Raw genomic sequence first — 22908 nt, forward strand, 5'->3', positions numbered from 1 at the left:
AATTTGGACCTAAGTGTTCGCATATTGAGCATTTTATGGCATTGAGCAAGTTAGGTGGTATCCCCCACTCGGCCAGCTTTGCCCATAAGATGTTACAGTTAATACTGTTAAATGCTGTTCTGTAGTCTACCAAGCATGCATATAGTGCACATGCTCTTTTTTTGCAGCTTTATTTGCCAAGAAGGACTTAGATGTGACATTGTCCATTGTAGATGCTTTGGGCCGGAACCATGTCTGGTAATATGGGATGATTTTATTTTTCTGTTACTCAGTGCTTCAGTTCTCGTAGTGATATCTTTGTGAAGGCTTTTCCTTATGTATCAGATGCAGAAGGGAGCCCCTCCATGATGTTGGAAGATTAGATGGCGGAATACAGTCTTGAAAGAGATCCTGGATTTGTGGGGCCCAAAAGTTTTTGTCGTCCCTAAAGATGGCCCTGGGTATCCATTAAGTCCAGGGGAGCTGTCTTTGTGTATTGCTTGAAGTATGGTTTTTGTGTCCTCCACTGTTAACTGGATTGGATCCTCTGGCTTTTAGAGCCCTACGTAATTTTGTGTTTTGTCTTTGCCTGCTTTAGCTCATTTGTTGAGTGGGCTCCTTTGTGCCTCCTATATCTATTTTCTGCCTTCCTTACACATTTTTAGCTTTAGAAAAGTGCTCTATCAATTATACGGTCTTTATGATGGTTGTTTGTGGAGGCTCGTGATTTGATTGTGGATTTATTATTGGTTAATTTTGAATATACGTTGCTCATTATTCTGTCCCATGCTTCTACTCCTGTGGGTTGATGATCCGGCAAATTTAGCTTTTGTTGTCCTTCCGTTTCTTGTATTGTGATTTGCTGTTTATACCCCATTTTCTTCTTTTCACAAATGAGTTAGCTCCTTCGCTTGCGGTGAAACCAGCTGTTTGGACTGCCAGATGTATACTGCAATTTAGTTTAATTTCAGTGGTCAGAGGGTGATGGTCACGTTCTGCACTACTTTGTACTTGAAAGATTGTGGATCTTCCTTGCAGTTGTGAACTTATAGATAGATAGTCCAAGCTAGAGCTGAGCGGCCTTCCCCGTCTAGTTTACTCTGTTGGTCACAAGTGCACAAATTCAATATCTCATTGCAGGCTTCTAAGAACATCTGATGGGCAACTTTCTGGGGCCCCTTGGGATGACCCAAATGTATTGTGTTAAAGTATCCAAACAGGATAACTTAATGATTGGAATACTGATCAAGATTCAGGCATGCTCACAAAAATCGTCAACAGCCTTCTTCCTACCTGACATGAATGGATTAATGTTAATGTTAATGTTAATGTTAATGTTAAGAGGGAGCCACTTAGGGTTAAGCCAGAGAGGTCTATTGCCTGCATGTTGTTATAGTACGTTCTAATCTCCTTTATTCTAAGTTGTAAGGCAAGCTTTACAAAGAATGAGAGGCCGCCAGACGCTCTTCCAAAGTTATTTTTCCTGTGCGCTGCATTATAAATTGCGTAATACCCAGGGATGGTAGGTGGCTATCTTTTCCATGTTTCCTATAAGCAGATCAGAAGGTCGGGGAGGGTAATGAGCTTGTTTACAATTGCTTCACAAGTACATGATGCCTTCCTTCCCTTGATTTTTTATGTTTCTCTTGATGGAGTCAAACCCCCCATGTGTCTAAATGCGTGAGCATTCAACTTGCAGTCCAGACTATCAATTGTCTAATCTAGTGTGAAATTGTTTGAGCTAACGTTTGTATTAGATCCACTTGGGTCTTCATTTTATGTGACTGCCATGTTAGGGCGTTAAGTGCCAGTAAAGTAGAGTTGTGAGCATTGAGTCACTGGAGAAAGATGAGCCACGCTGTTCATTTTCCTGCAGTCCGAGCAGAGAATACTTCGAGGTGCTCGCCCTCTTCGTGGCTCCAGGTGGTTCAACCACACTTTCTTCCCTTGCAGTTTTGTTGTCTCTCTCAAACAAGGTCATCTCGAATGGCTCTCCTATGAGCTTTTCAAGTGCTTCTGGGTCAAATGTCCGAAGGGTTCCTCAGTTAGTTCGAGTACTGGTGGGTTGTAGAGCTACTGCACAATCTGGTACCGTTTAGTACCGCTGCACTAGATTTTCACAGTCCCTCTCTATGAAGCTTGACTGTTCAAGGGGGGCACTGTGTATTTGTGCGACTGTTATACCTTTTGGCTCGGGAATGCCCACTTCATTGGTGCTCAGTGCATTTATATGATATAATAAGCCCCCTCCATAGCCAGTGCTATCGTACCTCCCAGAGATTTGGTACCCTGCCACGTCCTTCGGGTATGGTCTCATTTTTAGACATGATCTTGTGCATTGCCTACTTTTATAGCCTGTAGTAAATGCACTGTGTGAAGCCGTTGGATAAGTAAAAGGAGGAGTTACAGTTGAAGAACCAGCTTCACCATGATGCCTCGCACTGAAGTAAGGTGTGATGCTTGATCTTAATAAGCATTTGTCCAAAGTGGTTTTTGAATGTCGCCAGTCAATTTTATACACACAGATGGAGGATCATCGCACCCCCTCCCACATTATTGATATCTTGTTTTTCTGACGATTACTTTTCTGATGCTTGCGGCTGCTTTGTTGCCCTATTGGTCCTGTTAGACTGCTTTATCTTTCTATGTGCCATGTTGTTGTTTACGATGCCAAAGACCCTGTGTGAAAATTTCGAGTTTGAAGCAAAAACTGAGTATTGTCCTCTCCATTGACCTCTCTGTTGCAAGGTCAGACGTATTAGTGTGGCTTCTGTTACAGTTAAGGATTCACTCGGTATTTGGACTAGGGGATTGCTTGAATGATCACCAGCAGATGCAATGTCTGGTCAAGCGAGGGTATTGGCTGCAGATATTGGGGCAGGTAGGCAGGTAATCAGGGAGCAAAAGAAGTAGGCAAAATAAGGCAGAGTCAAGCTAAGGAAAAGCAGCCATAAGGATGGAGGTCCTGAAGAGTTACTGCGGTGCTACGGTGTTTGAAGTGTGTGGGCGCCGTGGGGTTGGTATCGACCACCATACCAAGCGCAAGCCGCACCGGCCTAACGCCAGCCACTTCCACGCATCAGGGTCTTACCACCTCTCAGCCACAGCCTGCCTCTCTTATCTCAACTCAAGACCTTTCAAAGTCGTCACCACCGATGCTGGCTTCTGGTGACAACTGTATGGCCAGGGTCCTGATATGGGTGCTTTACTGCTCGCCACTTAACTCTTCACCCCTTCTGCCTTACCACAATGATGGCTGCGGGAGAGGCCATGTCTGCAGCGACTACCGCAGCCAACGCAACACTAGATGCCCTTGCTACATTTCCCCCTCAGTGGAGCTCCACAGACCAGTGGACTTCCCAAGCAGGCAGAAAGCCGGATGCCGGGGGGGCCGAGGGTAGACCCTACCAGATGTGTGCGCTACTGAACCGGAAATGGAAAAAAGAGAGGTGAACGCCTGGTAAAATTCTACCAGCAGTATATTCATGCCAGAAGACTTATTTTGCACCATATCCTTAAAGGGCTTCGTGGTTTCGGGTTCAGTGATAGGCGCACAATGATCTTCCTCAGTCAGCTGTGGCCTTGCAAGAAAGGCATCAAGCACATCCTCAGGTGTGGGTTTGTGTGCCCTTTGGAGCTCTCCACAGTGACTCGTGAACAATGTCATGGATGTCTTGTTGAGAATAAGCCATATCCCCCATTGGTCCTGTTCATGTAAGCAGTTGAACAGGAGCATTCAATTGGGAATGGGTGACACTTGCCTGCATCAGTGGACACCCATAAGCAGTGAGTTATGGTGTGAGAGTGTACGGCTCAGGTACTTTGTGTGTGACCTGGGCAGTGATCCCCAACAAACCCATTAATTTGTCCAGGCAACAAGTCAGTCATAAACCCGGGGAGTAAAAGGCATATTCTCTCTGCCCAATGTTCCTCATTCGCCACACACGGTGGAGGTCCCAATGACCCTAACATTTCCTAAAGCATAGTGCCAGCTGCACTGTTGGGTAGTTAGTTGGGAACAGACCTATCAAGAGTGCTGTAAGTGAATCAGTTATAGTCCCCCACAAATCATTAGAGTGTGGGGATCCTTCGAGAGGACATGTGTAAGCATTGTCAGAAAATGTGTCCTACATTCGGAGCATAAATGCTACAGATCATTATCTGAAACCCGATGAGCCTCCTGGATAAAATAACATAGCAGCTTTTGGTGTCAATGTGTGCCCTCGCAACCTTAAGGGAATCCCGGGTCACCCATATTAGTACCCTCCCGAAGAACGAAGAGTACACTGTAGCATAAATCTGTCCCTGTCACTTCCGTTGCAGTCTGACCATCTTCTCCTCCAAGAGGTGTGTCTCCTGGAGAAGGGGCGCATACACACCCTTGCATCTCAAGAATGCCAGGATTTTGTAATGTTTTCTGGTGTAAACATTCCACACTTCCCCTCTACCTTTGGTCCTTAGAAGGCGCATCCACTGTTGACTACTCCCACACACCCTGTTTATGACCCAATCCATTGTGCCCCGCCAGTCCTGACACATTGTTGACAAAGTATTTTTACATTTGCATGCCAAAACTGAGTACTCAGAAAACAACTATCCTCAACTACCTCCTCCAGGCTTCCACTGATATTATTTACTATCACCAGATTTTCATTTATATTAACAAGTACTGAATATCCCCACCCGTTTGCCAGAGCCAGGAAACGTACTCATTTCACAGACAAAACAGTTCATTCAAAACATTATTGTGAAAAAAAAGTAAAAAGAATATTATGTTGAATTAATTAAAAGTTTTAATTGTACAAAAAATGATGAAGCAGGGAGGCCCTTGTCTAGAGTGCTATGGTGGGCAAAACCAAATGTACTTGAATGCAGCTTAAGTTACTGCCAGTGGTTCGGATACGTTCAAGCATTCTATCCATCACCCAGCCTTTTTTGCAGGATATCATAGGCATCCGACAAATGTGAAAATCAGGACACTTTTATATTGTGCAGTATATTGCCCTCTATTTATACCTATACCTTATAAGCTCTATAGGGAGAGTTTACATGTGCTCTAATATTTATCATTTGAACACATCCATCAGTAGAGTTGTGCCCATGTGTGTTGTTTTTTTCAGCAGATGTAACCATAGTTCTCCTGACTCTCGCAGTCCAAAGTTGCTATTTCCAAGTCTCTCTTCTGCAGACATATAGACAGACATATGCACACTTTTTTTGTCAGCTAGTTTGTCAACCTAGCCATTTCTTTCTTCTTAAAATGCAATTTAGATTCTGAACCATTCCTTCCTCGTTTATAGTATGCTCAACTTTACATGATTGTCTCATCTCAGTCTTATAACTTAGGGCCAGATGTATTAAAAGGTTTTGCACTCGCAAACGGTAAATTCGGCCGTTTGCGAGTGCAAAACCGTGGTCTGCAATGCATGAAATGCATTCGCAGACCACAGATAAGAAATCGCTAAAATAGTGATTTCTTGCATTGCGACCTGGAAATTGCGAGTCGCAATTTGCGATTCGCACTTTCCAAGTCGCAAGACTAGTCTGGAAAAAATCGCAAATTGCGATTTTTCCAAAAATGGCATTTTGCACTTGCAAAATACTATGCTTTGCAACCAGGTGGTAACCTGGTGCAAAATTTTAAAATGCAGTTAAACTGCATTTTTAAATTAAACATGTAAAGCACACATGTCCTTTTGGCATGTGTGTACCTTACATGTTTAAAAAAAAGTTTTGGGAGTGCAGGAGAGGGGGCCTTAGGCCCCCAGCACCCTGGCCTTATGCATTTCCCAAATTGCGATTTCTGGTTCAGAAATCGCAATTTTGGAAATGCAAAATATTCGCAGCTATGGGCCAACAGGCCCATTGCTGCGAATGGGGCCGGTATCGCAATTTGCGATTCGGTAATAGCATTAGCGATTTTTAAGAAATCGCTATTACCGATTCGCAAATGTGATACATGGCCCTTTGCGAGTCGGTAATAGCGATTTCTTAAAAATCGCTATTACCGAATCGCAATGGGCCGTGATGGTACATCACATCACATCTGGCCCTATATACTTCCTATTATACTTGGTTTGGCCGCTCATTTTCTCTTGTTCTGAAAGCCTGTTATTCTCAAAATCCTGTGAAGAATGGCTAACAGTATACTGATACTGATTAAGCTTTCTAATTTCCTACGGTTCTTCAAATTATAACCACCACCTCTTAACTCCTGGTGTAGACAAAATCAGTCAGTATTTTCTGTTTAGCTTTCTGTGCTTTTTTTAAGCATCCAGAGCTTTCTCCTTTACCATCCTTTCAATCTCAGTTTTAGTCTTTAGTCGCTGTTTTACACAACAAGTACCCAAGGCATCTTAACGTATTGGTGTATATAGTTATAAAATATTTTGGGCAGTTTATACTCATTTAACGCATTCAGACATTAGCATATGGTTAAAACAGCCACACACCCTCGATTGTTACTAAGAACTATTAAAGAACAGTTACCTAAAACTTAATTCCTAAATCAACTACTGGAGTGACTCCATTCTACTTTTATATTTCTTTCAGAACATCCAGTAATGACGTAAGGAGAGTGCACCATTCTTAGTGCTAGATAATACTAGTAAAAATAGTTCCCCATGTGAGACAGTCCTCTATGGAACTCGTCCAAATATTTGCAACCCAAATCTGAATCTCATCTCGCTTAGTGGGCAACTTGTGCATAACTGCATTTGTTTTGCATAATGATTCTGTGTATAGGAGATCCTTAACGTCTCTAATATGTATAATGTCACCAGCAAACAGTTACTAATAACTGTTGTATTTGAACAGTAGTCAAATTTTGTACCTGTGGATGCGGTATATAAACCACTAACACCAGCCAGGTAGGTCTTGGAAGACTCAAGGGACCCTTCTAATGGGTTTCACTACATGTGGTAATCGCACATCAAACTATAACACAAGTTCTTTTAGAGACTTCTAACCACAGATTCCTCAACTTTTGAATATTCCCCAGGCATTAGATTTAATCCTGAAACTTTTGAGAAGTATCTCTGCATGCTGTGAGGGGGCGCCGTGTGGCTCTGCACTGACGCCGTTCCGCTCTGGAAATGACATGTGGACCCATACATACACCAGGCTCCGCACGTTTGTCAGTCCCTTTCTCACGTTTGTCAGTCCCTTTCTTTTTGCACCACAGATGCCGTTCCACAGCTAAATCTTGTCCCTTTGAGACAGTTTTGGGCAAAATCCTTTCAGTGTGCAGGGAAAATGTCACTTCCGAAGGTGACAGGGATAAAGCCCTTTAAGGATTGTTGCAATCAAATGTCTGTGACAGATCTTCACCAGATTTGCCTGTGGTGACTGAGGTCAAGCCACTATGAACCCAAAGGCCATACAGGACCGCACTACTTCACCAAGCATTGGAAGAACATCTACATTGTAACAGGTCCAAGGGTTGGTTTCACACCCATTCCCGGTCTAGGACCCATAGGAGTCTATCCGGGGGCACACAAAATCCAAATGGCAGTTGGCTCCCTCCTGTGACTCTCGAACCCCTGAGAAGGCATGCAGATGGTCCCATGCCTCTCAGTCTCGCTCCCAAAAGCCTGTTGATGTCGGTGCCCATCCCTCAACTTGTCCCGGCACAGCTTGAGTTTCCAGGGCTGTCTGAGACGCTGAGGCAGATCCAAGAGTTCTGCAAAGTCATGCTCTGACTCTTCTAATCCTTTCATACACCCGCTGGTGTCCCTTCAGGCCCCATGGAGCGAGTTTCTTCTTCTGGGTTACCACTGGCAGGTTCGTCTTTAACACAAGTTTGGCCCTCTGAACCCATTCACCAGGTTGCTTTTGGCCCCCATACAGACTCTGCTGCTGGCTTCACAACCCATGCCAGTCCCTAGAACGCCAATGCCTACTCCATTAATGCCCAAGGAGTAGGTACTCTTTGTGATCTCCGAGTCAGCACCGCTGTGACCTTGACTGAGAGCTCACTCGTTTTTTGAGGACTCACAGCCTGAACTGCTTGACATTCCACTTCCACAATGAAGATCCAACATTACATTCATTATTTGGCTCAGATTCTGACAATGATTATAACACAGGTGACAAGATTGGCTAATCCTACCATGAAGATAATTGGTAAAATGACCTTGACACTGCTTCTGACTCTGGCCCCTCACAATCCCAGATCCTGCCACCAAACAGAGTGCTTCTTTTGCAGTGGTCATGCATAGGGCAGACGAAGAGCTTGACCTCCAACATAAAGGTCAAAACCAATGTCTTGACTGACATTCTCCAGCAGGTGCAAACTACTACAGAGCCCCTATCACCCTTTAAGAAGGCCCTTACTGATACACTTTTTGGTCTTGGGATAAATGTTGCTCTTGCACCCCGGTAAACCGCCACCCTCCCCCAGTGACATTGCATTTCCCAGAACCCCTCTTTGGAAAGCTAAATGGCGTAGGTACTGACTAGTCTAACTAATCTGAGCACTTTCTTGACTACTTCCCACAACAGGGAGTCCAAAAGAGTAAAAACCTCATGGAAGAGGTTATTTTCTTTTACCACTTTCGCCCGCAGTTCTGGCATTGCTAGTTTCCTGCTTGGCTGCTATCCCCACGCTCTTTAAGATTCTGTGGCTAAAGTCCGCCCTGGTGTTCCAGAAGAAGTCGACCTGTCCTAACCCAAGCTATACAGAACGGTCATGATGCAGCTAAGTTGACATTTCCTTGTGGTTTGAATACCACAGATTCCATCGGACAAACCATTGACACCAACGTCACCATTCGCCACCATGTCTGACTGGGGTCGGCAGGTTTTTAAGGTGATAAGCAATTGTCTCTCATGGACATGTCCTTTGACAAGACTCACCTGTTTGAGGATTAGGCAGAATCCTGTTTTGGGATAGCAGGGTTACATAATGCTCCCTGGCCTTGTCAGAGTTCTGAAGAAGATCAGGGCTTCTGAAGAAGTCATCCTTGTGGCCCTGGATTGGGCACAGAGAGCGTGGTATCCAGAGCTCCTTTGCTTGAGCACCTGTCCTCTGATCAGACTGTCCCTTGGAGAGGGCCTGCTATCACAGTAGGGGGGCAGGGCTCTGCACCCTGGCTTTACAAAACTCTACCTGCATGCTGGGAGACTGAGCAGATACTGCTGAACACTTTCGACCTTCCTCCAGAGGTAGAGGATGACCTCTTCGCAACCAGGCACCCCTTGACACAAACTGTATATGCCTGTCATTAGGACAAATTTGTGGTTTGGTGTGGCACATGACAGATTGACTGACTCCAGACCAAGTTATCTGGCGTTCTGTCGTTTGTTTATAGATGCCAGACCAACCCTCGTTATTTAAATCACCTGTTGTGATGCATTTTTGTTAAAGGCTACATATTTGTTTCCTCCCTTTCCTTTTGTCGTGCCAAAGTGGAACCTTCACTTGGTCCTTACATATTTGATGTGGTCTGCCTTTCAGCTGCTTTACAGCATTGATTCAGCAGATGAGTAAGCTGCAGGCTCCCATACACCACCCTCTTTCCAGGCAAATTGGTTCTGCAGATTGGAGCATCCTTCTTGCCAAAAGGTGTGACGTCATTCCATGTCAGTCAAACCATCACCCTGCCAGATGTCTATGCTCCACCTCACTCTCTTAAGGATGAGGAGAGACTCCGTTGCTTGTACTGCAAAAGAGAACAGAGCTTTTAAATTGATTGTAGCAAAGAACACCAGGTGGATGGTCAGAACGTTTTTGGGGGTTTAATGGAGCGAAAAAAGGCAAGGCTGTACAAAAATGGACCATCTTCCGCTAGATTGTACTCTGCATCAAGATCTGCTAAGCACTATCCAAAATGCAATCTCTGTAAGGACTGTGTGCTTATCCTACCAGTGCCAAAGCTGTCACCACTTTGTTGGCACGCAAAATTCCTGTTCTTGACATCTATTTAGTAGTCACTCTATACGTTCACAAAGCGCTGTTGTCTGGACAGCCAGGTTCATCAAGAAGGACATTTCCCCTCTCAGAGCTACAGGACTTTTTAATTTGAGCCAATTCACAGAACCACTTCCATGTAGGTACTGCTATGGTATCTGTTGAAACGTTGGGGAGTCTGCCATCAGAAGAACAAGTTACTTACCTTTGAAAACACTCTTTCTGGTAGAGACTGTGTGTAACCGCAGATCCCTCATCAACCTTCCCATCCACCCTATTCTGTGAATTGGACTCTATCCATTATTAAGGTCCAAAGTCTAGGAATCTGCACACTTGTTAAAGCCAATTTGTTGTTGGGCCTCTTTGTCTAGGGGGCGCATACAGACTTAAAACCAATTGACGCCAGGGCACGGGCGTGGCACCTATATGGGCCTTCCCCCTTTTTTTTCCCGCAGAAGAATAGTATCAGTACAGGGCTGCACGGCACCACCTACAGGCGCACAGATGTATTTGCTCATAAGTTTCAGATCTGACCTGGGTAATATTCAAACGGTAAGGAATGCGTGGTTACAATTCAGCTTTTCTTCATTGGGTTATTAGTTGTGTGGCCTGCACAAGTAATAGGTCCACCATTCCTCCTTGCTGGAAACCAGGCCATCAATTGTAGAGTTCGAAACTCTCCGGGTAGTGAAGCACAGCAGTATATGGCCTACTCAGGGCAGTTGGTGTGGACAAGTTATCAACATTCACTGACACGCAATAATAACACTCAATAAATGATTGTCCAGTCAGTACTTTTTCTTTAGAAATTGGAGAAGTACATTTATTACACACACACATTACTAAATACAATGTCACCTTTGACCACTCCCCCCTCCTCAGCCCCCCCCCACCAAAAAAAAAATGGTCATGCAAACATATAAGTTAAGTCTGTTGGCTTGGTCAAAGGTTTAAAATAAACACATCACTTGAAAACAATATCACTTTGTGCATAAATACAATCATCAATCATATTAATCTGCTGTAAAGGCACTTATTACTGTTAATAAAACATATACACTGTGTACAGTAATCTTATCTCAATAAAGAATTTACAATGAGCAAAATGTGTCTGGGTATTTTGGTATGAAAATACAATCATAAAACCAACACCCAGAGGGCCTCACATTTCCATACCATAGTTCTACAACCATAGACTTAGCCCGGAACGGGCACATAAATATATGTACCTTTTCTATGCACTTTCAGGTTATAGTAGTTGTAATCAAGCAATCAGCTCCTAGAGGTCCAGCATTCCCTGCTGTAGAGCAAAAGCTCCAGCCTTAGGAGTGCTTGAAAACATTGAGAAAATCTTGATTTTATGACCACTCAAACATAGGGTCATTACTTTAATAAAAATGTCTGGAGTGGGATGAACCCCCCTCCCTCCAATGCCTTCTTTATAACGTTGAGGGTGGTGCCCCACCTTCCCGTTTTGAGGGCCACCACAAGGGGAGAAACACAAGTACTGAAGAGCCCCGCTGGGGATTATGCAGCACTCATCCAGGAGCAGTCACTTCTTATGGCCAGGGAGAGCCACTGCTTTGTTTTTGTCACACAGCCTCTCCTTTTTTTTTTTCTTCTTTTTTTTAGGGGATGTCTGGTTCCACCCAGGCACCCCCATGCCTCCATTCATTGCGGGCAGTGGAGAAAGCCTACGCTTTGCTACCCCCGGCTCTCGCACGGCCCCACGCCTCTGAGTGAGGCCATGGGAGCCTCCAGCATTTCTTATGGATACAACTACCTGTGGATTCCTCACCTAAAGAATTTTCCCCACTTGACAGCTCTCGATGGAAATTTTCTTCTAGCTCTGCACGTCGATGTCACAATTGCCCGACTCCCACGCGACGCCGTATGACGTCATCCAGGCAATAAGAGGTCCTCGTCGACTTGCAGACGTCAGTTCCCTTTTTTCCATGCCTTCAAGTAACGTTTTTTTCTTCGACGCTACCAGGGAGCTACAGTTTCACTTCGGTGTAACAATGTCGCAGCCAAGGAAGTCGGGTTTTAAACCCTGTAAGCAGTGCGGAGGTCGGATGTCGGTCACTGACCCACACGACAATTGCTTGTGGTGTCTTAGTTCTGACCACGAGGTCGAGGCGTGTGGTTCATGTCAACGCATGAATCCCAAGGCCCTGAAGGAACGGGAGGCCAAGTTGTTTCTGGCCCGATCCAAGAAGAAGAAGGAGAAACATCATCACAGGGAATCTTCTTCTAAATCCTCGAGGTCTCATCGGCGTCATCGGGACTCTCGGCGCCAGCATTGATCATGGCGCCGGTCGAGCAGGGATCGCTCCTGTTCGAGGTCACCATCGGCTCGATGTCGACCGACTTGGGAGGTCAGTCCAACTGTTACGCCTCCGACGACTCTGGCTTCACCGACGTCTCCACTGTCGGTGTATGAAGTTGATCCGCATCAGGAGCTGAGGGCTTCTCCGGAGCAGATGGAGATGCCTGAGCCGACGCCGGCTTCACCTCAAGCACTGGCTCCTCAAAGTTATCCGGCGTTCCCGCAATGTTTAATATCTTCGCCACCATGGCGCCGGGAGGTGTGCATGTGGGCCGTCAGGTCCTTTGGCCTTCGACATGGGTGTTCCGGCTTCTTACAGACCGACGGCCTTCGTGCCCTTTCTTCCTTCAGGAAGTACTGGTTCGGCGCCGATGCCTATGGTGTCGCCTAGAAGACCGGTGACGCCGACGACGTCCACCGCCCCGGCACCGATGGGTTCACCACGGATCCAATCGACTTTAAAGATGCCTGTGACGCCGAGGGATCTGGCGTCGGATGACTCCAAGGATCAGCGCCGTCCGAGGTCTTCGGTGTCGGCTGACGCCTTATCGACGCTGGGGATCGAGTCCAGGCTCCGCTCCAAAAGTTGGCTCTGAGGCTGCTAGAGGAGCAGGAATATGAGAAGCAGCACTTGGAGGAAGGGGAGATCATGGAGCCGTCAGGGGACCTGCAAGGTTTGGACACAGCAAGTGGTCTAGACACTTCCCCGGAGTGGGACTTGGCTTCTCTGGGTGAGTATACAGAGGAGGCTGCCTCTTTTCATGCCGTGGTGTGGAAGGCAGCAGACTTTTTGGACCTTCCTCTTCCAGCTGCGGATGTTAAGACCAACATCCTTACTGAGGTGTTGCATCCAGCATCAGCTGTGGGGGAGCCGCTTCTTCCATTCAGTGAGGCTCTTATGAACCCTATTAGGGAGGTGTGGAAGAAGCCTGTGACTTCGACTGCCGTGAACAGGACGGTGGCGAGAAGATATCGAGTGGCCCCAGGTGATCCAGCGTTTTTGTCCAAACACCCGACTTCGGAGAGTTTGGTTGTGCAGGCTTCGTGTTCCTCTCGCACTGCTCCGGGATCATTTCCAGGAGTTCCCGCAGACAGGGAGTCTACGAGAATGGACCAGTCAGCTAAAAAGGCCTTATCTTCTTGTAGCATGGCTTTGAAATCCACTAATGCTACTTCCATTTTGGGAAAATACATTTATGCCCTTATGGACGAGGCTAAGGGGCACCCTGGATTGTCTCAGGAGATGCAGAACCTTTTGTTGGACGCTCAGGCGGCGGCGACCCAGGTGATTCAATCTGGGCTGGACACCTCAGATTAGGTGGCCAGGGCTATGGGCACGTCCATAGCAACGAGGCGGCATGCCTGGCTACGATCGTCAGGGTTCTCTCCTGATGTTCAGACCACACTGCTTGACCGGCCATTTGATGGAGACAAACTTTTTGGAGCGAAAGCCGACTCTGCCTTGGAGCAGTTTAAGGAGAGTAGGGCCACAGCAAGATCTTTGGGACTGCAAGCAGCCACCTCCTCTTCTTTAAGATCATTTAGGAGGTTTAGAGGATTTGGTCGTGGCGCTTCCTTTCGTGGCATGCTCCATGCGGCAGGACAGCATTCTTCAGGAGCTCTCCCTTATAGATCCTTCAGGGGCAGGGGTAGAGTACGCACTAGAGGGGCCGCCCAGCAGCACTCTGCCTCTTTCTCTTCCTCCGGAGGAGTGCAGGAGGGAAAACAACCTTAGTTCTCCATCACTCCCTGTTCACACATCTCTGGTCGGGGGGAGACTGTCTCACTTTCTTCACATGTGGGAGTCAATAACATCGGACTCCTGGGTCACCAATATTGTGGGGAAAGGTTATACTCTTCCCTTTCGGGAGTTTCCTCCTCCCATCCCTCCCCACCCATCCTTCTGTTCGGAAGACCATCTTCTGTTACTGCAACAGGAGGTGCTATCCCTTTTATCAAAAGGTGCAGTGGAGTTGGTTCCAGAGCAGGAAAGGGGTCAGGGCTGTTATTCAGGATACTTCCTGATCCCCAAAAAGGATGGTCGGTTGAGGCCAATCCTGGACCTGAGGATATTGAATTGGTTCCTCAAGCAGGAAAAGTTCAAGATGCTGACCCTGTCACAGGTTCTTTTGACATTGAACGAAGGAGATTGGATGGTGTCTGCCGACTTGCAGGATGCTTACATCCATATTCCTATCCTCAAGTCGCACAGGAAGTATCTCCGGTTTGTGGTGGGGTCGCAACACTATCAGTTTGCGGTCCTTCCGTTTGGTCTTACTTCGGCACCTTGAGTCTTCACAAAGGTGATGATGGTGGTTGCAGCAGAGCTCAGAAGAACGGGGATAGCAATATTTCCTTTTCTGATGGATACAACTACCTGTGGATTCCTCACCTCATGAATACTCCCATGGCGCCAGCCTTCGACGGAAATCTTCTTACTAGTCTCTGCACGTCGACGAGGACGTCACTGTCTCGCACGCGACGCCGTCTGACGTCATACAGGCAATAAGAGGTCCTCGACGACGTGCGGACGTCAGTTCCCTTTTTTCCGTGCATTCGAAACGGTTATCTTCGAGGGAGCAACTGTTACTCTTGCGGTTACAGTGTATATCTTGCTGCGTACTCTTTCTCTGTGGAAATAATGTCGCAGAGAAAGTCTGGATTTAAGCCTTGTCGTGAGTGTGGAGGCAAGATGTCGGTGACGGATCCTCATTCCGATTGCCTTTGGTGTTTGAGCTCCGACCACGACGTCTCGACTTGTGATTCGTGTCAGCACATGAATCCGAAGGCCATTAAAGAACGCGAGGCGAAGCTGTTTATGGCCAAGTCAAAGGAGAAGCATCACAAGAAAAAGTCTTCTCCAAGACATCGGCGTCATCGAGACTCCCGGCGCCGTAGAGAATCTCGGCGTCATTCAAGGGAGGCTCGTTCCAGGTCTCCGGATCGGCGCCGGAGGACATGGGAGGTCAGCCCCACGGTGACGCCGCATCCTTCGACGCCGTTGCTCTCTCCGACGTCTCCAACTTCGCCTGGACAGGCGTCGGTGATTGAGGTATTGGAGCCTCAGGTGTTTTCTCCGGCGCAGACGCCGAGGCCGGCGTCGGGGTCGCCTCCGAGTCAGGCACCCCAGTATCCGGCTTTTCCCACCCCTGGAGCCGATAGTTCCGCATTCTTGAATGCGATGTATGCCATCTTCCAACAGATGGCTCCAGGGGGTGCTCCGGCTGGGCCTTTGGCCTTTTCTTTGGGTGATCCTGCGCCTCTTCGGCCGGCACCCTTTATGCCCTTTCTCCCGTTTGGGAACGTGGGCTCGGCGCCAGTGTCGGCGCCGGTGGCCGCTCCGATGGCTTCGGAGGGATTGGCCCCAGGGATTTCCATCCCGTCGACGTCGAGATTTCGGCCTGTGACTCCGGTGGGTCCATCCGTTTCATCTGCTCTTCAGTCGGCGCCGAAGTTACCTGTGGCGCCGGATGCGGCGTCGGTGGCTTCGGAAGATCGGCGCCGATCTCCGACTTCGGCGGAGGTGTTGTCGACTCCGCGGATTGAGCAACGACTGCATTCAAGGAGGCGTGCTCTCCGGGTACTAGAGGAGCAGGAGTACCAACGAGCCCTAGAGGAAGGAGAGCTAGAGGACTCGGGTGATGGGCTGCGTGGACTGGAGTCGGCCAGTGGGCTGGACACTTCCCCTGAGTGGGACCTTTCGTCCCCGGGGGAATATACCGAGGAAGCTGCTTCCTTTCATACAGTGGTACGGAAGGCAGCTAGTTTTTTGGACCTGCCTTTGCCGGTGGTGGAGGCGAAACAAAACCTTTTGACAGAGGTGTTGCATCCGGCCTCAGCCGCGGCGGAGCCTCTATTACCTTTTAATGACGCTCTGCTGGATCCGGTTTTAGAGGTGTGGAAGAAGCCGGCATCTTCCCCAGCAGTTCACAGAGCCGTGGCCAGGAGGTATCGGACGGCTCCAACTGATCCTGGTTTCCTATCTAGGCACCCTACGCCGGAGAGCTTGGTTGTGCAGGCCTCCTGTTCGTCCAAATCAGCGCCTGGTTCTTTCCCGACGGTGCCTGGGGACAGAGACTCAAAAAAGCTAGAGGCGCAGTCGAAGAAGATTTTTTCGTCCTGCAGTCTGGCGTTAAAAGCCACTAATGCGACCTGTATCCTGGGGAGGTATATTCATGCTCTGATGGATGACATCTCCTCTTCGTTTACAGAGCTTCCCCAGGGTCTTTTGGATCTTGTCTCTGATACCCAGGCTGCTGCGACCCAAATTATCCAGACGGGACTGGATACCACCGACTCGGTAGCCAGAGCAATGGGCACAACTGTGGTGGAAAGGAGACAGGCCTGGCTACGTAACTCGGGCTTTTCGGCAGATGTACAGTCCACATTGTTGGATCTCCCGTTTGATGGGGACAAACTGTTTGGGGCTAAGGCTGATTCGGCCTTGGAACGTTTTAAGGAGAGCAGGGCCACGGCTAAGTCGTTGGGACTCCAAGCTCCTTCTTCCACGGCCTCTTCCAGATTCTTCAGGAGGTTTCGTGGATTTGGGCGTGGCTCTTCCTCCTCTTCCTTTCGGGGAAGATATCAGCAACCTGCCTCTTCCCATCCCTATAGATCTTTTAGGGGGAGGGGTAGGGTCCGCACCAGGGGAGCCTCTCAGCAGCACTCTGCCTCTTCCTCATCCTCTGGCGGGGTGCAGCAGGGGAAGCAGCCTTAGGCTTCCACCATTTCCCACTCACTCCTCTCCTGTAGGGGGAAGATTACAGCATTTTCTCACCAAATGGGAGACTGTTACGTCGGACACTTGGGTTCTCAGTGTTGTGGGAAAAGGCTACACCCTTCCCTTTCGGGAGTTTCCGCCCCTCATCCCGCCCCGCCCTTCGTATTGTTCACAAGAACACCTCCTGTTGCTAGAACAGGAGGTAGAAGTCCTCCTTTTAAAGGGCGCGGTGGAGTTGGTCCCGGAGCAGGAAAGGGGTCAAGGAGTTTACTCAAGGTATTTCCTGATTCCCAAGAAGGATGGTCGTTTGAGACCAATTCTGGACCTGAGGATCTTGAATTGGTTCCTCAAGCAGGAAAAGTTCAAGATGCTGACCCTAGCACAGGTGCTTTTGGCGTTGAACATGGAAGACTGGATGGTGTCTGTCGACTTGCAGGATGCTTACTTTCATATCCCGATACTCAAGTCACACAGGAAGTATCTCCGGTTTGTGGTGGGATCGCAACACTACCAGTTTGCGGTCCTTCCGTTTGGTCTTACTTCAGCACCTCGAGTCTTCACGAAGGTGATGTCGGTGGTTGCGGCAGAGCTCAGAAGGAAGGGGATAGCAGTATTCCCTTACTTGGACGATTGGTTGATCAAAGCCAAGTCCCCGGAGCTTGTGTTGCGTCATCTGCAGTCAACAACCCAGTTGTTGTTCGACCTGGGCTTTTCGGTGAACGAGCCCAAATCTCACCTGGAGCCCTCTCAGCGCCTCCTGTTCATAGGGGCAGTACTGGATACGACATTGGGTCGGGCCTTTCCTCCGCCTCAGCGGATTCAAGATATTCAGGATTTGGTTCCAATGTTTCGAAATGGAGCGGTAGTTCCAGTCCTCAAGGTCCTTCGTCTGCTCGGTCTTTTTGCCTCCTGCATTCTGTTGGTCACGCATGCTCGCTGGCACATGAGGGCTCTTCAGTGGTGCCTCCGAAGGCAGTGGTCTCAACACAGAGGGGATCTAGAGGGTACTGTCAAGATCTCCAGAGATGCTGCTGTGGATTTGAAGTGGTGGATTGCAAGCAACAATCTTTCACAAGGAAAACCGTTCCAGCAGTCGCCACCAGTGGCCACAGTCATAACGGATGCTTCCACTCTAGGGTGGGGAGCTCATCTGGGGGATCTGGAGATCAAAGGTCTTTGGTCTCCAGAGGAACAGATTTTTCACATCAATCTGTTAGAGTTACGGGCTGTACGTCTGGCTCTCAAGGCCTTCCTCCCTTCCCTTCGTGGTCAGTCGGTACAGGTCCTAACGGACAATACTACCACGATGTGGTACATAAACAAGCAGGGAGGAGTGGGGTCGTACCTTCTCTGCAGAGAAGCTCTTCGACTATGGTCCTGGGCAAAGGACCATCGGATTTGCTTGATAGCAAACCATCTGGCCGGAGTCTTGAACGTGAGTGCGGACAGTCTCAGTCGCCACTTCTCGGCAGACCACGAGTGGCGTCTCCATCCAGATCAAGTCCGTTTAATCTTCCAGAAGTGGGGGTTTCCTCGGGTAGATCTGTTTGCCACTCGAGAGAACGCGCATTGTCCGTTGTTCTGCAGCCTTCAGTATCCGATGCAGGAAGCGTTGGGGGACGCGTTTCAAATGACCTGGTGCGGCCAGTTGCTTTACGCGTTTCCTCCCATACCCTTGATTCCTCGAGTATTGAGGAAGATTCACCAAGACCGGGCTCTAGTAATCGTAATAGCTCCGGATTGGCCAAGGAGGGTGTGGTACTCCGACCTTCTCCAACTCTCAACGTGCCCGCCGCTCCGTCTCCCTTTCAGGGCAGACCTCCTCTCGCAGTCGCAGGGGCAGGTTCTACACCCCAACCTCCAGAGTCTGCACCTACATGCCTGGAGATTGAACGGGGCAACCTGAGTTCCTTCTCTCTCCCGCCTGAGGTAGTGGATGTTATATTAGCGGCCAGGCGACACTCCACTAAATCTATCTACGCTAATAGGTGGTCTAAATTTGTTGCGTGGTGTGGAGAGAGGCAGATTGATCCTTTACAAGCTCATCTATCGGACGTTTTGTCTTTTGCTCTATCTCTGGCGCAGAAAGGTTGTGCAGTGGCTACCATTAAAGGTTATTTATCGGCCTTGTCAGCCTTCATATGTCTTCCAGACCAACCATCTTTATTTAAATCCCCTATTGTTATCAGATTCTTGAAAGGTCTTCTAAATCAATATCCTCCAAAGCCATTCGTTATGCCGCAATGGGATTTGTCCTTAGTCCTGACTTTCCTTATGGGGTCCCCTTTTGAACCTATGCATTCTTGCCCCTTGAGGTATTTGTTTTTAAAAACAGTCTTCCTGATAGCTATAACATCAGCAAGGAGAGTGAGTGAGTTGCAGGCCTTATCAGTAAAACCCCCTTATACAACTTTTTATGGGGATAAGGTGGTGTTGAGGACCAAGGCTGCTTTCCTCCCGAAGGTTGTTTCACCCTTCCATTTGGCTCAGGCAATTACTTTGTCCACGTTCTATCCTCCGCCTCATCCTTCCAAAGAGGAAGAAAGACTGCACCGTCTGGATCCAAAGAGAGCGTTGAGCTTCTTTATCGATAGAACAAAGGATTTCAGGCTGGAGGATCAGCTGTTTATTGGATACGTGGGCAAGAGGAGAGGAAAGGCAGTCCACAAGAGAACACTATCCAGGTGGGTTGTTCTTTGCATTAAAATATGTTACTCTTTGGCAAAGAAGGATCCTCCTGAGGGCATTAGAGCTCATTCCACCAGAGCTAAGTCGGCCACTTCGGCCTTAGCCAGAGGTGTTCCTGTGGTCGACATCTGCAAGGCCGCAACTTGGTCGTCCCTTCACACTTTTGCAAAACATTACTGTTTAGATTCTGAGGTTAGAAGGGACGGCCATTTTGCACGGTCAGTGCTGCAGGATTTCTTGGTTTGACCATTTAGGCACCCACCGCCGGGCGTGGTACTGCTTTGGGACTCTATTCATGAGGTGAGGAATCCACAGGTAGTTGTATCCATCAGAAGAACGAGTTACTTACCTTCGGTAACGACTTTTCTGGTGGATACATTAGCTACCTGTGGATTCCTCACGGTCCCACCCGCCTCCCCGTTGCCTTTATGGTCTTGCCAAGTAATCCTTGAGTGCGCTCCTCTTGATCTTTGAGGGTGCAATAGATGTATATATATAATATATTTATATATATATAGGTATAGGTGTATATATCTTTATGTATATACTTGGTGTGTGTATATATTTTAAAAGAAAGAGTTTTATATATATATATATATATATGTACATAAAAAAAGATTTACAGTTATTCATACAATGTGGTGTATTTTTACAATATAATGGATGTTGCTTTGTTCTTTCATTGCATTGCCTGGTTGTTCTCATGCACGTAAAAAATGATTGGTACTGACGTCCGCACGTCGTCGAGGACCTCTTATTGCCTGTATGACGTCAGACGGCGTCGCGTGCGAGACAGTGACGTCCTCGTCGACGTGCAGAGACTAGTAAGAAGATTTCCGTCGAAGGCTGGCGCCATGGGAGTATTCATGAGGTGAGGAATCCACAGGTAGCTAATGTATCCACCAGAAAAGTCGTTACCGAAGGTAAGTAACTCGTTCATCTGGATGATTGGTTGATCAAAGCCAAGTCTCTGGAGCTCTCGCGGCATCACTTGCAGTCGACAACTTAGTTGTTGTTCGATCTGGGCTTTTCGGTGAACGTGCCCAAATCTCACCTAGAGCCCTCTCAATGCCTCCTTTTCATAGGGGCAGTACTGGACACAACATTGAATCGGGCCTTTCCTCCGCCGCAGCAGATTCAGGACATTCAGGCGTTGATTCCAATGTTTAAAAGGTCCTTCGTCTGCTCAGTCTGTTCGCTTCTTGCATACTGTTGGTCACTCATGCACGCTGGCACATGAGGACTCTTCAGTGGTGCATCCGCAGGCAGTGGTTTCAGCACAAAGGGGATCTCGAGGAGTCGATAAGGATCTCCAGAGACACTGCAGTGGATCTTCAATGGTGGGCAGCGGTCGACAACCTGTCACAAGGAAGGCCGTTCTCGCTACCCCCACCAGTGGCCACGATAGTAAAGGATGCTTCCACTTTAGGGTGGGGAGCTCATCTGGGGGACCTGGAGATCAAAGGCCTTTGGTCTCCGGTAGAACAGAGATTACACATCAGTCTGTTGGAATTGCGGGCAGTACGTCTAGCTCTCAAGGCCTTCCTCCCTTCCATTCGCGGTCAGTCAGTCCAGATTCTAACAGACAACTCTACAGCGATGTGGTATATAAACAAACAGGGAGGAGTGGGGTCGTATCTTCTCTGCAGAGAAGTTCTTCGACTCTGGTCCTGGCTTCAGGAACACAAGATCTGCTTGGTAGCACATCATTTGGCCGGAGTCCTGAACGTGCGTGCGGATGTTCTAAGTCGACGCAGCTCGGTCGACCACGAGTGGCGTCTTCATCCAGATCTAGTTCTGTATATCTTCCGGATGTGGGTATCTCCACAAATAGATCTGTTTGCCACTCAAGAGAATGCGCAGTGCCCGCAATTTTGCAGCCTCCAGTATCCGGTGCAAGGAGCTTTGGGGGACGCGTTTCAGATGTCCTGGAAGGGTCAGTTGCTTTACCCGTTTCCCCCCTTACCCTAGATTCCTCGAGTTCTGAGGAAGATCCGCCAAGACCAAGCTCAAGTCATCTTAATAGCTCCGGATTGGCCAAGAAAGGTATGGTATGCAGACCTTCTCCAACTCTCTCAGTGACCACCGCTCAGTCTCCCTTACAGGGTGGACCTCCTCTCGCAGTCGCAGGGGCAGAATCTACACCCCCACCTCCAGAGCCTACACCTTCATGCCTGGAGATTGAACGGGGCAATCTAATTTCCTTTTCTCTCCCACCAGAGGTGGTGGATGTTATTTTATCGGCCAAGCGACACTCCACCAAGTCAATCTATGCTAGTCGTTGGTCCAAATTTGCATGCTGGTGTGGAGAGAACAGTATAGATCCCTTAAAAGCTGGTTTATCTGATATTTTGTCATTTGCACTTTACCTAACACAGAAGGGTTGTGCTATTGCCACAGTCAAAGGTTACTTGTCTGCTCTATCCGCATTTTTGTGCCTTCCAGATCAGCCATCTTTCTTTAAATCTCCCATTGTTTTAAGGTTCCTAAAGGGTCTCACTAACAAATTTCCACCAACGCCATTTGTTATGCCTCAGTGGGACCTTAAATTAGTCTTAACATTTCTAATGGGGTCCCCTTTTGAACCGAAGCACTCTTATTCTTTACGGTTCCTGGTATTCAAGACTGTTTTCCTGGTGGCCATAACATCTGCCAGAAGGGTTAGTGAGCTTCAGGCTCTCAGTGTAGATCCCCCATACCTTTCTTTCTTCAAGGACAAAGTGGTGTTAAGGCCCAAGGTGGCTTTCCTACCGAAGGTTGTTACACTCCCGTTCACCTGGGGCAGTCGATTACTCTCTCTTCCTTCTACCCTCCACCTCACCCAGCCAAGGAGGAAGAGAGGCTCCACCGGCTGGATCCACGAAGAGCGCTGAGCTTCTACGTCGCCAGAACGAGAGAGTTCAGGCAAGATGATCAGCTCTTCGTTGGATACGTGGGGAAGAGAAAAGGTAGAGCGGTCCACAAGAGAACGCTATCCAGGTGGGTCAATCTATGTATTAAGGTTTGCTATTCTTTGGCGAAGAAAGATCCACCTGTAGGGCTTCGTGCCCATTCCACCAGGGCCAAAGCAGCTTCATCAGCTTTGGCTAGAGGTGATCCTGTGGCTGACATCTGCAGGGAAGCGACTTGGGCGTCCCTCCATACTTTTGCCAAACATTACTGTTTGGATTCTGAGGTTAGGAGGGATGGCCATTTTGCTCGCTCGGTGCTGCAGGATTTCTTGGTTTGACGATTCGGGCACCCACCTCCGGAGGTAGTACTGCTTTGGGACTCTATTCTTTA

At 48.1% G+C, this 22908-nt stretch overlaps 1 protein-coding gene across 1 annotated transcript in view; it reads left to right on the top strand.

Annotated features, from left to right (window-relative positions):
- The window catches only part of LOC138293843 (volume-regulated anion channel subunit LRRC8C-like), a 65661-nt gene that overhangs the window by 32825 nt on the left and 9928 nt on the right, over positions 1–22908 (top strand). The window contains exons 4-6 of the mRNA XM_069233154.1: positions 12790–13503; positions 14697–14730; positions 21763–21798. Coding sequence (XP_069089255.1) covers positions 12790–13503; positions 14697–14730; positions 21763–21798 — 784 coding nt within the window. The remainder of the gene's footprint in view (positions 1–12789; positions 13504–14696; positions 14731–21762; positions 21799–22908) is intronic.

The sequence above is a fragment of the Pleurodeles waltl genome, chromosome 4_2 (assembly GCF_031143425.1).
Source record: "Pleurodeles waltl isolate 20211129_DDA chromosome 4_2, aPleWal1.hap1.20221129, whole genome shotgun sequence".
NCBI classification, from domain to species: domain Eukaryota; kingdom Metazoa; phylum Chordata; class Amphibia; order Caudata; family Salamandridae; genus Pleurodeles; species Pleurodeles waltl.